This window comes from Wolffia australiana, chromosome 6 (assembly GCF_029677425.1).
Source record: "Wolffia australiana isolate 7733 chromosome 6, ASM2967742v1".
Lineage (NCBI taxonomy): Eukaryota > Viridiplantae > Streptophyta > Magnoliopsida > Alismatales > Araceae > Wolffia > Wolffia australiana.
Genome location: NC_135840.1, coordinates 6,270,520 through 6,287,606, shown reverse-complemented (window position 1 = coordinate 6,287,606; position 17,087 = coordinate 6,270,520). Strand labels below are relative to the sequence as shown.

Genomic DNA, 17,087 nt, shown 5'->3' with positions numbered 1-17,087 from the left:
TAACAAAGAAAGATCACTATCCCTTGCCCTTTCTTGATCAAATCTTAGAAAAATTAATGGGTGAAACCTATTTCAGTTTTCTTAATGGATATTCAGGATATAATCAAATAGAAATTCACCATGCGGACCAAGAGAAAACTACTCTTAAATGTCCCTTTGGAACATTTGCATTTAGGAGAATGCCATTTGGATTACGTAACGCCCCTGCCACGTTTCAACGATGCATGACTGCCTTGTTTTCAGATTTAGTCAGTGATTGTTTAGAAATTTTGATGGATGATTTCTCCGTGTTTGGTCAGGACTTTGATTCATGTTTATCTAATTTGGAAAAGGTATTGCAGACATGCGTGGAGAAAGAGCTAGAGCTCAGTTGGGGAAAGTCCCATTTCATGGTTCAAGAGGGAATAGTTTTGAGACATCTAGTCAGCAGATGTGGACTCGAAGTACACAAGGCCAAAGTGGAAGTGATTAGAACCTTCCACATCCCACCAACACCAAGGAGCTTAGAGGATTTGTTGGCCACGTGGGCTTCTATAGACGATTCATGAAAGATTTTGCTAAGTTGTCTAAACTGTTGACCAATTTATTAGTTAAAGACACAATTTTTGAAATTAACGATGCAGGGAAGAAAGCTTTCATTCAGATTAAGGAGGCTTTAGTGCAAGCGCCGATTCTACTAGCACCAGACTGGAGTCTTTCTTTTGAGCTGATAGGTGATGCTTCCAACTTCGCAGTGGGTGAAGTTCTTGGTCAACGCATCTAAAAGAAGCCGATGGCCATCTATTACGCTAGCAAAACCCTAGTGGATGCCCAGGTAAATTACACTACAACTGAAAAGGAATTTCTAGCTATTGTTTTTGCTTTAGATAAATTTAGATCTCATTTACTAGGTAGTAAAATATTTGTCTTTTCTGATCATGCTGCTATTAGGTATTTGATAAATAAAAAAGAAGCAAAACCTAGGTCAATTAGATGTATTTTACTAATGCAAGAATTTGATATCGAAATTAAAGATAGACGTGGATATGAAAACTTTGTTGTTGATCATTTATCGAGATTACACGTCAACACCGCAAGACCAATTTCTGAAAATTTTCCTGATGAACACATACTTAGGATTAGCACTAAAAGAATCCCTTTGTTTGCACACATGGTTAATTATCTCGTTTCAGGAAGAACCCATGATGCTTGCAACGAACAAGAGAAAAAGAAATTCCTTAGGGAAGTTCAATTTTATTTTTGGGAGGATCCTGAACTTTTTCACTTGGGTGTGTACTAAATATTAAGAAGCTGTGTGCCCGAAGAAGAACATAGAAGTATCTTAGAATTTTGTCATTCATCTTTTTGTGGTGGACATTTCTCTTTCAAGATTACAGCATCTAAAGTTCTTCAATGTGGTTTCTTTTGGCCAACTTTATTTAGAGATTCTTATGAGTTTTCTAAGAATTGCTTGAAATGCCAGTCAATGGTAAATCTTAAGAAAAATGATGCTATACCACTCAAACCTATTATTCAAATAGAAATATTTGATTTGTCGGGCATAGATTTCATGGGACCCTTTCCACTATCACATGGGCACGAATATATTCTGATGGCGGTTGATTATGTGTCTAAGGGGGTTGAAGCAATTCCCACAAGGAACAAGTGATCATAAAGTCATACTGAAAATTTTAACTTAGAATATATTCTCCCGTTTTGGATGCCCTAGGGAAATCATTAGTGATGGTGGATCACACTTCAATAACGCACATTTCAGGTCCCTCCTCATGAAGTATGGGGTTCATCATAAGATGACAACTCCTTACCATCCACAAGCCAATAGCCAGGGTTGGGGTTAGTAATCGTGAAATCAAAAAGATCCTTAAAAATGGTAATGATCTATGCAACATGATATTCAAATGGGAAGAGATAAAAAGACTGGAGAACTACAGAACAATGTAAGAAACAAAAGGATGGAGACACTGAAAGACAAAGATGAACATGGAAAGGGGTAACCCTTTAATATTGAACTGCCATTATTATGATCTACCGATTAATTTCAAAAGCTTTATAAGATAGAGTAAATAATTTTAGTTACCCCATGAATTTGAATTTGAATAATTAATGAAATATATGGTACAATTATGTAATTATTTTATTTAAAATATTACATGGATTTAAATTTAACTTTACTTCTTTATTATCTATATATGAACCAATTAGATATTTATATCTAACTGATATAGATATTTATAGAAATATATGATACATATGATAATTATATTTATAGAAATATATGATATAGACATTTATATCATAGATATAAATATCTATAGTGTCCATTAATTTTTAGAATTTAATGGTCAGATGATGTCTAATTGACCTAAATAAATTTTTTTTTTAATTCATTTCTACATTTAATATCAATATTAAGTCCTAGATTAATGATATTTCCATTGATCTGATGCTCAAAGGTCAGATTTTTTCATAAAAATATATATGTAAACTACTTCCTCCAAGGGAAGAAGATTTAAAGAGAGTGAGGTTTTTTAAGTTCCATCAAGGTTTTCTTAGGGACTTGAGTGCCCTTATAAGTTCAAGAATGAAGAGGAGAGGCTGGTCTACATCAGGAAATTGAGCTGATCCCAGCTGAACATAGGCATCTAAGGTCAGTCTCTTGACTTACATTGTCTTTCTGCATCACATACATTAGTTGGATACATACCACCTTCCTCATCACCATCATCGTAATCCATCATCACTAGCGCACATCCTCTACATCATCACTGCCATGCCCATTGTCTTATTGTTCATTTAAATCATAAACGCTAAATCACCATCTTCCTCTCCTCTCTTATTACTTATCTCCTACATTCGCCATCTTCCCCTCATTTCTCTGTCTATGTTACTCCCCCAATTCATTCATCATATTCACATCATCTTACCTATTTATCTTATGTATCATCACACCCTTGTTAAATACTTCCCATCTCCCCTCTCACCTCACCATTTCTATCACATCATTATCTCTTACATTATATGTATCCCTCCTCATCTTACATGGATCACCATCCAGATATAGTTATTCCCTGAGATCCATTACCTGTGGACACAACCCTCCTCATCCACTAGGTAGAATTCTTATGTAAGCATTGGCATATAAAATTTATTGATTAAACAAGAATCACCAGTCACATAATTTTAACCTTAAATTTGGGTGTATCACAAATTGAAGGGGTATTTCTTCATCTCCATGTGCCATAACCATGTTTTTATTGTTGTATTAGCTTCCCTGGTGATTTTATATTATTATAAAGGGAGAAAAAGAAGTAAAACTTAGAAGACATTAAATAAAGGTTTAGAAGAAGTACTAAAACGAAGGATAACACATCACTTTAAAAACATATGCAATAAATGATCTATATCCATATGAAAAAAGCAATATTTAAATCTGCTTCCAAGAATATCTTGATCCAATAGTTTACAATGCGACGAAAAAAATACAAGGAGAAAAAACATTTTACAATGAAGTTTTTTTACTTAAGCCACAAAACTAACTTTGAAGATAAATATTTAATAGGGAAGAGATGCCATGATATGATGTGTATCCTTTGTTTTTCTTTATGTGGATAAATACTTTTACTATCATGTTACTTATCTTCATCCCTTACCATACATCTGTTTTAATAAAATGATTTTGTCAAATGATGAAAATAAGATTTTTAATGTTCAGATTAATCTTGGAACGTGTTTTAGATATTGAATTAATGAACTTCTCATGCATTTTTGGATCAAAAAAATAAATAAATTCTATCGTATCAAAAAAACACAATTAAATTTTCATGCAAAGAGACATTACTGTCCGTAGAGAACGGATGAATAATTTCATGAAAATTCATCTGTTATTTCCTTCATTTATAAATAATAAATGAATATCCAAAATAATGTCATAATGTTCCTCTCTAAACACTTAATGAATATAGGATATACTTTTTATCTTCAAAATTATTACTATTTGTAAATTCAGGACTAATTTAAATATGTTCTGGTTGTGGATCTCCTTTATTTGGTTCTTCTACCAGAACTTCGTCATGTGCATTCTCATCTTCTTGAATCTCATTCTGAGGATTCATTCAGAAGCACATATTTTTTGAAAAATACTGTAGATATGATATGAATGCATTCTTTTTTTATTCTGATTTTATGGTTGAGTGAAGGATTCAATGTGAAGTAAATTTCTGGGATTAATTAAATGTTGAGATGGAAGTTGACATTTTTCAGAGTTTATCTCAACTCTATTGTCTCCCATATATTTCATAAATAACATGCAATTTTTAGTTGTAATTTCTTGTGTTTTATTTACTTATTTTCCTTGAAAGTATCATAAAGACATGATTTATTGTACTTTTGGAACACATTTCTGAATATTATTTATTTTATTGTATTTTAACATAATTTTATGGCATTAATTTCATGAATAAAATAATATATAAAAATCAGAATTTTAAATTTGAGAAAAAAAGTATTTAGATTCATTATAAGGGTTTTATTATATTTTTAAAAGGATATCTGTATTTATCCAAATTTTCTGGTATGGTTATGGAACTTGTTGACATTAAATTCAGAAAAAATAATATTATAAATCATCAATATATATATTAATTTAATTCAAAATTTTGAATCAATTTGTCAAATTTTCAACTTCTATAATCATTTTAAATCAACTTGTGCCTCGCTGGAAAACTTCCACACAAATTGGGGGAGGGAGAAAATTGGATGGCTTAGAGTGCTCCAAATTTAAACTATGATATCTTATGATCTAGAGGGTGTTTCATGCTGAAATTTTGAGGGTAATTTTAGATTTACCTCCTCTGTGCATCCACCATCTTGGATCTATAAATAAATACTCACATCCTTGTAAAATTCACTCTTGGGTTTTATTTCAAATTATGATTATCGTAGGAATTCGCTCATTCAAAATCTCATTCCAGTTTGTTGTTGCACTTTGCCTTTTTCTGAGTCACTTCTTCCTTTTTCCTAGGTTATCATTGCTGATATCTAGGTTTTCGCCATCATGCATGCCAGCTCCAGCTCTGCAACCCATCAATGTATATTTGCCTCCATCTTTTTGCAATGTAAACATTAAAATTATCATCACTCACCCTCACTCCAGCACTCGCAAGCGTGTATCTGGCATCATCTTTATCACAATCAGTGGCGGTATCTCTTTCATCTGCTCCACTCACGTCCATCGCTGCTGCTGTACATTCCCAAAGCGTCAGCTAAGGTAATTTAGAATTAATTAGTATTGTCAGTTGTTAATTATCTAAAAAGTTTACATTTGATTTGTAAAATGTGAATAAACTAGGTTAAATGGGATTAATATTTTCTGACCTTCCTAGAATTTTTTTGAAGTTTTTTGTATCTATTTTTTTTAACTTGGGGTTAAATTATTTGATACTTGCTCCACGTGGATTCAATCCTTGCTTCCTATGTGCTTGTAAGGAAAAATATAAATACATATTATATAAACCAGAAGCCTTAAATGACAATTTAACCCCAATTTATAGTTCATCACCCATGCTTGATCATGTTGGGGCTGGTTCTGATTCCTTTTTCTCATCTCTAGATCTTATATCATTCTGCTCCATCGTCATACTTGATTGCTGCTCCATCATTTCTTTCATCATCTGCATCATAGATTCATTAAAGCTTTGTTTAGTAACATGTGCAGATTGAGGTTGAGAGTTAGGTTGAGAGTCAAAGTATGTGTAATCTGATTTTTACAGAAATGGAGGTTGAGGTCCATTGTTGACATTCAAAATTACGTTAGAAAACTTGGACTTTCATGGCCATGAAATTAGAAAGATCCATTGATATATTCCACAAAATTTAATCATTTTATTGATAATATCTTGTTTAGAAAGTTGCATAAACATGTTGGGATGATATAATTTCATATTCACACTGAGCAAGGCAACTAAAAGTCTTTGGTTGTCTCAAAATCTAAACATCAAATGACATGAATGCACATACTTGTAGAGAAATCTAATCATATAGTATATATATTGCTAAATTGTTGTTATAAATTGATATTAGAGTAACTATTGATCTTTTTCTAATTAGTAATTCTTATGTATTGACTCAATGTGAGTCATTTTGTTTAGCCTTATATGATTAACTTTGAATGATAAGGCATTTGGTTCTAGATGTAATTTATTCTAAACCTTTGATCAATCTTAGTTATCTTATGCTCAAAATAGAGTATATATTTCATTTTCAAAAACCATTCAACATCATGATATGATTGGTGCTGAGGTTTCAGACATTATGCGTGAGTAATAATTTATCATTCGGGAAAAAGGAAAAAAAAATAAAGCAGAATTTAAATATACAAATAATTATATTCTTCCCATCAAAGTTAGAGGTCTCAATTTTTGCAGATTCTGTTATGAAATTTCTTGATAATCCTCAGACATGTAAAAATGGTGTTAACTTAATTACAGGTTGACTTATCCATGGTGTAACTTAAAAAACTTGTTTGAAAATAAATGTGTTATTCATGTATTTTTCAGATTCCATCACGTTAAATAACTTTTCATATCTTTTGGAATTTTCATACATCAAATGATAGAGAAATGAATTTCCTGAGTAAGAATATGAATGAGATATATATACACATGAAAAATATTTTAGATAAGTTTATATTTTATTCCAATCTTGAACAATTATTAGTATAACTTACATCTCGATTACCGTATGATAATATGGATAAAAGAACTGTTAAACCTTTTTCATTTTGAGATATATAACCAATAAATTATGATTAGCACATGATCCGTTAGTGCTGACAATCTTTAAAGTTTGAGGGGTTTTGGTTGTATTGCTTGTAATTTCATGTATAGTAACCATATAATTTAAATGAATAGTTATAATATATTAGAATGTGATTTTTCCATTCAGTAAATTTTGATTATATATGTTTATTCATATCTTGTAACTGTGATAGTATGATAATCCAATGGGGATGAAAGTAATGCACTTACATACCTTATGCTTAAAAATTAATAATTATCATGTGCTCCGCTATTTTTAATTTAATGATAAAAATACAATCATGACATAATGAATACATCAGATAGGATGAAGATGAGAGAAAAAAAGGTCAATGTGGAAGAATGTGTAACATGGACATAGAAAACTAATTTTAAAATGATAAAGAAATATTTAATGTTAAATGTCACAAGCAGTGTCAAAAAATGTTTCCCAAGAAGGTGATGTTGGCAATCGGATGTCACCACCGACCCAATGTTGAGGTTTGATGCCACAACAGGTGAAGTGTTTCCATTCTCATAAGAGGGAACCACACTTGTCTAGGTCATACAGTTAATCAGAACCAGGTGATCACCTGCATGGATTTGCCTTGATGTTTCCATTCTCATATGAGGGAATCACACTTGTCTAGGTGGGTACAAGGCAAATCCTTGCAAGTGATCACCTGGTTCTGATTAACTGTATGACTTAGCTCCTTATCCTGGATAGATGTGATACAGCCTCTGACATGTGGAGTGTTGGCATCAATTTGAGCCACTATGACTTCTTACCGACGATGATCACTAGGCTCCAACCTCAGGTTGCATACATCCTCCACGACAAGGTGCCCCTATCACCCCAACTATAATGCCCAACTATGTAGAGCTCGTGGAATGATGCCCTATGTGTCCATAGTTGATTGTGGTTGGCTCCCAAACTGCTTTTTGAGCGCACCCATCGTGTTGATTTCTTGTATTTACTTTTGTTCCTACCTTTTACGGATTCTATCTTTGGTTAAGCCTCTTGGAAATGCCAGCACAGAACAGATGTGTCAGTGTGGATTAACAAACATTTTTTCTCTCCTGCCTTCAAACCAAGCATAGTCTCCTGCCTTTTATTGATAAGCATTTGGTATAATCTAGAGGGAGCCCTATCTGTCCGTCGCCGCCCATTGATTATCGTCAACATCGCATCATCACAAGGATAATTCATGATACTAGAGGAAGAGCAATTGTTTTAAGCTCAACAAAAAGTTTTATATAGAATGGGGAGTGTACAAGTGTCAAGTGACTTGAATATCAGATTCTGAATCATTAATTCAGAATGAGAAGTATATCTGGTATTTCAACTCTCAAGAAACTCTTCAACCATCCACCATGTATCTCTAATATACACATCAATATTTTCGATTTACGTCATCCTACATGAAATTGAGCTGCCAGTTTATTTATATCTCATGAGATGTAGATAAAATTAAAATCAATTTTAACAAGTACTATAATCAGACAACTTTTTATATGTTATAGATCAGTGTTATTTGTTAATGATTTATTATCATAATGTATGTTACGAGTCCAGCATTCTCCAATCCGTTTGACCCGGATGAAGGGTAGAGATGACCCTTAAACTGCGGGCGAGAACGCAAGGGTTACACCCTTGTGGAGATTTAAGCGCCAAAACCCTTCTACCATTTCCTCTGCGCAGAGTTCTCTCTCATTCTTGGTGGAAATCAAGGCGGATCTTCTCGCCAGGCTAAGGGAAAATGGCAGCGAACAAGGGGAAGAAGGCCAAAGTGGTGGAGAATGATCATGTTGATGGGGACTTCGTACTTGTCATCGAGAAGCTTCAGGAGGTTCAGGATGAACTAGAAAAGGTGCGGGCTTCTGACCCTTTTCATGATTTCGTTTTTTTTTTGTCTTCCTTGCCGCTTCGTGAAGGAATTGGGTATCGAATTCTGTTTATCTGGTTACGGGTTTTTGTGTTCCTCTACGGTGATCATGTTCTTGCGGAAATTGATGTTCTTGGGGAATTTCGTTCATTTTGAACGATGACCTTTTAAATCCAAGTGATGTTGCGGAAATTGATGGATCAGAATCTAGCGTTTATTCCTTTCCTTCAAATTTAAAGAATAAGGTTTCGACTTGGGATTATTCTTCTGTCTCTTCTTACATTTTGACTCTGTGAATGATCAACTCTGAGCAGATTAACGAGGAGGCTAGTGACAAGGTTTTGGAAGTTGAACAAAAGTATAATGAGATTCGCAGACCCATCTATGACAGAAGGAACGAAGTCGTTCAGGGAATCCCAGACTTTTGGTTAACCGCGGTTTGTATCGTATACTCTTTGTGGTTATTTGTTTTTTTTCCTCTTTTTTTTGTTTTCTTTATTACCTGATTACTCTAGCTGGGTCGTGCAGTTCTTAAGCCATCCTGCTCTTGGGGATCTTCTCAGTGATGATGATCATAAGGTTTGTAGATTCAAGTTTAATGATAAATCTAGCCCAATTCCTCCTTATCTCTCTCTCTCTCGATGTGCTCCTCTCTTTCTATATACCTCGATGTCTATCTACGCACATATGTATAAATCTCTCTACTTGCATATCTTTATCTCTATCCCTCTCCATGTGTAAATTTATTTCTCTATCTATCTCTATATATCTTTTTTACTTTAAGAAATATCTTTATATATCTCTCTCTCTATATATATATATATCTTTCTATTCGTTTATATAAATATAGCACTCTCTAAATCTCTCTCTCTAATCTAATCTAATTCTCTCCCTCGCTATATATATCTTTGTCACTGTCTATGTCCCTATATTTAAATACCTCTAGCTCTATCGTTCTGTAATTATATCTCTCTATGCATCCAATACCCTGTATCCAAGTCTATCTTTATATCTATTTTCTATCAGTGTCCATATCTCTTTTCATATATATTTCCATCTCTCTCTCTTTTCTCTCTTTATGTATATAGATATTTCTCTCCATCTAAATATATGTTTAACTATATGTATCTTTTACTCGATCTCTGTCTCTCCATTCCCATCTATCTTTATCCTTCTCCCTATGTAGTGATCTCTATACATATGCATATGTATCTCATTCAACGATTCCTTTTTCTATTCTTATGCAGATTTTTAAGTATTTGACGTCTCTGGATGTTGAAGACTTCAAAGATGTGAAATCGGGATATTCCATTTCCTTTGTAAGTCGACCGTGTATGTATATTTTTCAAAGTTTACCCTTTCAAGCTTCCTGCGTAGAACTTGGTTCTTAAATTTCTGCCTTGGTGTTAAAATTATCTACATTATCTATTACTCACAATTTTAACATTATCTCAAAGAAAATTATTTTTTTTTGTGTGAATGGACTTATTAGGCTCCGTTTCGTTCCTTTGGTTCAGACTTTTTCGGCTAATCCGTATTTTGAGGACACTAAGCTCACCAAGACATTCAACTTTTCCGATGAAGGAACAACAAACATTACTGGCTCAAAAATAAGATGGAAAGTGGGCATGGTAAATTCTCACCCTTAATTATGTTAACCTCATTTTTTTTTAAAAGAAAGGTTTATCTTAATTTGTTTTTGAAGAAAGTTTTATCTTAAATTTTTTGACAAATGACAACTACCCTGGATTTCTCTGAAATTCATTGAAATCTATCAGGATATTGCAAATGGAAATCACATTACTTCTAAAGATGGAAAGCGGGATTTTCAAGAAGAAAGGTATATTGTTATCGTATGAAACTGTGGAAATATTTCAGATCGAGATTTTTCCCATTTTGGTGATCTAAATTGCATCATCTCAACAATGTTTTTTCTTTGAGATTGGCAGTTTCTTTTCCTGGTTTGGGGAAGCACCGCAGAAGACCATGTCTGATGGGTTCCAGGACGAGGCAAGTTTCCCAAGTGATCCTTTCACATTGATAGATCACGATAATAATGTTTCACCTAAGTTTTCAGATATCTAAAATTCCTGATTTAAAGTTTTATACCCGTCATTTAAAAACTTCATGATCTAACATTTTAAAAGATGATCAATGTTTGTCAGTATGAATAATTCTGCTGCTTTGTACTGGCCCAGGTGGCAGAGATAATTAAGGAGGACCTTTGGCCTAATCCCTTGAAATACTTTAATAATGACGCCGACGAGGAAGATTTTGCTGGGGATGACGACGAGGATGAAGAGGATGACGGAGAAGACGAAGAAGAAGACGAAGAGGATGGCTGAAGCTGCCTCTTGCAAACAAAGCTTTTATCTTATTTTGTTAGCTTTTTTTTCCAATTTGCGGCAGGGGAAATGGGCATCACCTTATATGAACTATTCAGCAATATGGGCAGAGTAAGATCGTTTTTTATTTACATCTTGATGTGTAAGTAGATATAGAAAGAGTTACGTTGGCAAAGAAAGTAGTTTGATTATTCCGGCCAGGCTGTTTCTTCTGGCCCCTAGCCGAATGTTTTTTCATTCAAACGAAGAAAAACATGAAATCTATGTTACACTGAGTTATGTATATACACAGAATAATATGGTTTTACAGTAGACACAAATAAGTTGAATTTAGCGAAGTGAGTCATAACATTTTCATTCGAAGGATTAAAATTGAAATTTATGGAACGCAGAGTTAAACATATACGTAGAGTTAAATGGCTAGTGATTTATAGCTTGTTGTGACAGCAGGCACAGAGATTAGTTTTTTTTTTGCAGCCTAGCTGGTTTCATCTGGGTCATGTGGAATTCGATGATGTGGGTCAACATTTTCTAATTCAAAATTTATGGAATACCGGGTTTTATGAAACTGGAGCAGAGGCTTGCTGCAAAACTGTGGGTGGGACGAAACTTAGGCCCTTTAGCGTTTGCTCAAAGATATGACCCACTTTGAACAGCCTCCCCTGTCAATGTTAAAAACATAATCAGCAACACATAATTATCAGCAATAAAACATTAATCGAGAATAAATGCCCAAAAGGGAAATGATTAACATTATAATTCATGGGTGATTAGTAATAAAACATATAAACCTCGTCAAATGCAGCGCCGATCATTTGAAGGCCTACTGGAAGAGGTGAATTCCCTCCAACGAAGCCACAGGGGACGACAAGAGCAGGCAGTCCGGCCAAGTTGACGTTGACCTGCCCAGTCAAAATTACATCAGCAAACCCGTTGACTTTTAAGAAGAGCCAAACGGTCACAGGGTTATTACCGTCATTATGTCGCCGGCGTACATAGCCAAAGGGTCGTTGACTTTTTCGCCTGATAGGGTTATAATAAGTGAAAAAAGGAAGAAATTTCTACCCATTTTTATAAACTGAAAAAGAAAAGTGAAGCTGCCCATGAAAAGTGAAAATTGTGGGTATGCACCTATCAGATATGCAGCTGTCGGTGCAGCAGGAGAGATGAGAATATCATTCTCGGCCAAGGCATCTTTGAAGCTCTTTTGGACGATTGTCCTCACCTAGAAATGGTCAAAATAAAATAAATATTAGTCTTAAGGTCGATTTTTCTCGAAAAAGATGTAAGTAGGAAAACTGTTTTTTTTTTTAAACAAATAAGTAGGAAAATTGTTAACCTGCTGAGCCCGCTTGTAGTAGGCGTCGTAGTAGCCAGCAGATAATGCGTAGGTTCCCATCAAAATTCTCATTTTTACCTGGCAAGATCAAAAAGTCCCAATATATTATTTTACAATTTGGGTGCGTTCACTCTTTTCCCAAAAAAATATCAACTCGCGAGCTTCAACTACTCACAATTCCAAAAAGAAAGTTCACAGCTTCTAACTGCTTGATATAATTTTTTCATCTAAAATCCAACATTTTTCAAATAAATTTTAAAGATCCACAATTAAAATATCTATAATTAAAATAAAAAATAAAAAATTCACACCCTTTAACCTCTTGAAATAAATTCTTTTTTCATCTAAAATCCAACATTTTTCAAATAAACTTTAAAAAGCAACAATTCAAGTATCCATAATTAAAATAAAAAATTCACACCCTTTAACTGCTTGAAATAAATTATTTTTTCATCTAAAATCCAATGTTTTCCAAATAAAATTTAAAAAAATTTACCCAGTTTATATTAAATTTAACTTTCTTCATATCAAAATTCAAACCTGTGGGCGCTTTTCTAGTCATTAGGAAACGAAATTCAAATTTTTATATGAAATTGGGATTTTTCAGCCACTTAAAATAAAACCCGGAATCCATTCTTTAGGATGATAATGAACCCTGGAATAGAAAAGTTACCTCGGAGCCAAATCCATTAGCTCGTGAACTTCCATAAAGAGATGCGAGCTCATCCTCTGGAACCTGTTTCCCATACCTGTACAGTTCATACGACCACTCTCAAGGCTTGGACTATACAGTCATCGTCATTCTTTTTGTTCAGCATGGATGATAAAACATTGACCATTCATCAACGAAATGATTCTACAACGGAATCAGCATGCCTTAGTGGGCTAATTGTCCAGTGGGCCTAATAGGCCACACCACCTATTTCCTAACAGACAGTTTTTTTTTTTTGAACTATATTGTTTGACAGTTTGTTGATGATGCCATGAACATAAATAGGCGTCAATGTGTTGAAAGGTGATACAGAGGACTGAGAGAGAGAAAGGAGGGAGAAGGAAGAGCTCCTGCACTGGGCGGCGCCTTAGACAGTTGGAAAAAAAACCAACTCAGCCGGCTAGGGTTTTTGGAGGCCTTTAAAGGCTCCATTACAACTTCACACGTGGGAACCACTTAAGAAGGCTCCCACGTGTGACATAGCATTAAAATGAATGTCCCACGTGTGACCACTTACAGAAGGTCACACATGGGATATAGTTAAGAGAGAGAGAGAGGAAAATAAGAGAGAGAGAGAAGTCCTCCAAGGTGCCCAATAGAGTTCAGTACACGGTTCAACACAATGTCATCGTCACCGTCAACTGTCCATACTTTAGGAGAATTTCACGCAACATCATCCTCAATAAGCTCATTGACAATGACGGTGATGGAGATGTCGATTTTTTAACTGGAATTCTACTAAGTTGACCGCTGATGTTGACGGATTGTATCAACTAATTGTGATACCCTGTCGTCTTAAACAGCAACCATCAATGGTAACCTCGCCATCGTCATCGTTAACCACCCGAAAATCCGTCAACATCAATGAGGGTCGATGACATTGACGAGCATTGAGCCCTAATGCTTGCTGCAGTTACCTTACACCGTCGTAGCGGGATAGGTTGGAGGAAGACTCTGATGAGGCCAAGATGTAGTATGCCGGTAACCCTAGGTCAAAGGATGGCAACGATACCTACATTTTAGGAGGGCATTAATTTTGTTGTATGAGAAAAATGTAAAATTGATTTGTCAGAAGAGTTCTTTTGTCATGAACCTCAGAAATTATGGCACCAAGCTCTTCTAAATGAGTTGCAGCTGCCCGGATGGAAGATATTATCTCTGAATCGACACCTTCTCCGAGAGTCTCGCGAATCATCCCAATCCTTGTTCCTTTCAAAGGCTTGGAGCTCATCGCATCCACGGAGATCAGCCCAGAGACATAGTCAGGGACATCCTGGCAAGAACAAGACGTGGCATTTAGCAAACTTGGCAGAAATTTGGGATTAAACAGAGGAATTGAGCGTGTTTCCAAGGAAATAAACCATGAAGATAAATTAACAGAGGAAAAAGAGAAAAGGAAACATGCGGAAATTATTTCTCATTCACAAATCTGTTGCTCCTTCAGAGTTCCGGCATCTTGTAACAAATGATTCACTTACTGCTTAATAGTTAAATACTCAACTTGCATTAAGAACTGAGAAAATGGTAAAGTTAATTTAAGGGTACATGAATAAGCTTGACCTTTTTTCTCAGTTCTTAACGGCACATGAATTAATTTTAATTTAATTTGATTTTGAAACCAATAATCCTCATGCATGCAAAAAGCCCATGCATTAGAGGGCAACAAAAACCATGCACAAAGAAAGTGAATAGGATGATACAAGAAAGAAAGACGATAAGCCTGGCAGTATTTGGGGTGAATAGGATGCTACAAGTATAGTGCAGGGACGCGGACGGGACGATTTTTTTGTCCCGGGACGATTTTTAAGATACGGACGAATTTTGGGACGAAAATTTGTCCCGGGACCACCGGACGGGACGGTTTTCGTCCTGTGGGACGAAAAAATCGTCCGTCCAGAGGTCTCCGGACGACAGACGGACGAATCTGGACGGAAAACCGCCGGACTCACATCTGACGGTTGAGATGTTGCCACGTGGCCTTGCTAGGACAATTTATAATATATTATAATATATTAAAAATATAAAATGTGTTTTTCGTCCCGGACGAATATCAGGACAGGACTGGACGGGACGAAAAACCGTCCCAAGATTATTGGACGGGACGGTTTTTTTGTCGGTGGACAAAAAACCATCCCCTCCTTCGTCCCTGGGCTAACATCGGACGTAGGACAGGACAAAATTCGTCCCGTCCCGTCCTTCGTCCACGTCCAGGACGATCCGGAACTATAGCTACAAGAAAAGGAGAACGTCCATCCACAGTATTAGATAAACACTAAAACTTCCATTCACATCCAAGTAAACCAGTGCACGAAACAAAACTAATCCTGTGCAGAAAAAATAAAACAGTCCAATATCTCTAGTAGAAAAAAGGATAGAGAGCATTAATTTACACTCCCAGAAGAATTACCAAGCATTCTTATCAAGAGAAATCATTCGCCACATAACATGCTCCAAAGAGCAAAACACCAACATTTCCAAACAAAAGTAGAAGAGCAGAGTTCAATAATCCCAACTAATCGACGATGAACACATAAATCAATCACACAAATCCAACGCAGGAGGATTAAAAAAACACACAAAATCCAAAAAAATCAAGAAACTTACGCGGGTACTGCCGGTGGAATCGAGTCTATCATGGATAGAAATCAATCACACAAACACTCCTCATTTCCCACAAATCCAACGCACGAGGATAAAAAAAAACATACAAAATCCAAAGAAATCAAGAATCTTACGCGGGTATTGCTGGTGGAATCGAGTCTATCATGGCCAGAAATCAATCACACAAACACTCCTCATTTCCCACAAATCCAACGAAGCCAAGAACAACAAAATCCAAAAAAATCAAGAAGCTTACGCGGGTGCTGCTGGTGGAATCGAGCCTATCATGGCCAGAAATCACGCCAAGAACAGCCGCCGAGTCCAGGACCGAAGATCCGAAGCATCCGATGGCATCCAAGGAAGAAGCATACGCCATGAGCCCGAACCTGGAAACCCTCCCGTAGGTCGGCTTGACGCCGACGACGCCGCAGAAGGACGCGGGCTGCCTCACGCTGCCGCCGGTGTCGCTGCCGAGCGCCACCACGCACTGCCGGGCGGCGACGGCGGCGGCGGAGCCCCCCGACGAGCCGCCCGGAACCCTAGCCAAGTCCCAAGGGTTCGCCGTGGCGTGAAATCCGGAACCCTCGGTGGAGCTCCCCATCCCGAACTCGTCCAGGTTCGTCTTCCCCACCACGATCGCGCCGCTCCGGCGGAGCTTCCGCACGGCGGTGGCGTCGTACGCCGGCCGGTACCCTTCCAGAATGCGAGACCCGCCCGTGGAAGGCATGTCCGCCGTGCAGATGTTGTCCTTCACCGCCACCAGTACGCCGGCGAGCGGCGCCGGCGCGGCGCCCCGCCGAGCCGCCCGGTCGGCCTCCTCCGCCTGGTTCAGCACCCGCTCGGCTTCTTCCACGAAGAGGAAGCTCCGCACGGCGGGCTCCGCCGCCCGCAGCCGGTCCAGCCACTCCGCCGCCGTCTCCGCCGCGGTTCGAGAGCGCTGGCGCAGGGCTTCGCGGATGGAGAGCACCTCCGAGCGCGCGGCGGCGGCGACGGCGGCGGAGTAGCGGCGGGCGCGGCGGGGCCGAGGCGGCGCCGGCCGGGCCAGGCGCCACTGCGCGAGCTGGACTGCGGGAGCCATCGCCAATTCGCCGCGGATGAGGGAGTCCCCCCCGGACTGTCTGTCTATTCGACTGGCTTCGGGATGACGGTAGTTCTCGTCTTCGTCATCTTGGACGCGTCATCGGTAGAGAAGGTGGCGCGATTTTTTCGTACCGCACGCGGCATTCGCCCTGCGCGGAAATCCACACGAAACCGTACATCTCTAGTCATCCTTAGACATTGTTCTGTTCTGTTCGTTTTAAATGAACAAAAAATTCACAGAAAAGAGCTGCACGGGGCCTTGTTCTTTGTTCAGTTCTTTTTTTTTTAAACGAACAAAATACGAACATTCGCATAAAACTAGAACAAAAT

The 17,087-nt window shown here is 37.2% G+C and overlaps 2 protein-coding genes across 2 annotated transcripts; one reads left to right on the top strand and one right to left on the bottom strand.

Moving 5' to 3' along the window:
- The first annotated feature begins 8,417 nt into the window (after window positions 1–8,417).
- LOC144704279 (NAP1-related protein 2-like) lies at window positions 8,418–11,156 on the top strand. The gene is made up of 8 exons (XM_078576637.1): window positions 8,418–8,665; window positions 8,995–9,117; window positions 9,209–9,259; window positions 9,928–9,999; window positions 10,198–10,311; window positions 10,459–10,520; window positions 10,630–10,690; window positions 10,879–11,156. Exons 1-8 carry the CDS (start codon window positions 8,555–8,557, stop codon window positions 11,023–11,025), a joined length of 741 nt encoding a protein of 246 aa, XP_078432763.1. The 5' UTR covers window positions 8,418–8,554; the 3' UTR covers window positions 11,026–11,156.
- Window positions 11,157–11,376: 220 nt separating this feature from the next.
- On the bottom strand, window positions 11,377–16,785 carry LOC144704278 (Amidase family protein). Its single transcript, XM_078576636.1, has 9 exons — window positions 15,934–16,785; window positions 14,170–14,349; window positions 13,994–14,088; window positions 13,038–13,113; window positions 12,365–12,442; window positions 12,157–12,250; window positions 11,999–12,048; window positions 11,817–11,927; window positions 11,377–11,687 (listed from the first exon to the last, which is right to left on the bottom strand). The coding sequence occupies exons 1-9, from the start codon at window positions 16,753–16,755 to the stop codon at window positions 11,586–11,588; spliced, it is 1,608 nt and encodes a 535-aa protein (XP_078432762.1). The 5' UTR covers window positions 16,756–16,785; the 3' UTR covers window positions 11,377–11,585.
- Between the last annotated feature and the right edge of the window lie 302 nt (window positions 16,786–17,087).

Bases quoted from the DNA above. Each gene is read 5' to 3' on its own strand.
- LOC144704279 (XM_078576637.1), top strand. From the start codon at position 8,555: ATGGCAGCGAACAAGGGGAAGAAGGCCAAAGTGGTGGAGAATGATCAT. The intron at 9,260-9,927 runs GTTTGTAGATTC...ATTCTTATGCAG, and splicing joins TCAGTGATGATGATCATAAG to ATTTTTAAGTATTTGACGTC. The intron at 10,691-10,878 runs GCAAGTTTCCCA...GTACTGGCCCAG, and splicing joins CTGATGGGTTCCAGGACGAG to GTGGCAGAGATAATTAAGGA.
- LOC144704278 (XM_078576636.1), bottom strand. From the start codon at position 16,755: ATGGCTCCCGCAGTCCAGCTCGCGCAGTGGCGCCTGGCCCGGCCGGCG. The intron at 14,089-14,169 runs GTTCATGACAAA...CCTAAAATGTAG, and splicing joins TTGGTGCCATAATTTCTGAG to GTATCGTTGCCATCCTTTGA. The intron at 11,688-11,816 runs GTTTATATGTTT...TAACATTGACAG, and splicing joins TCGGCGCTGCATTTGACGAG to GGGAGGCTGTTCAAAGTGGG.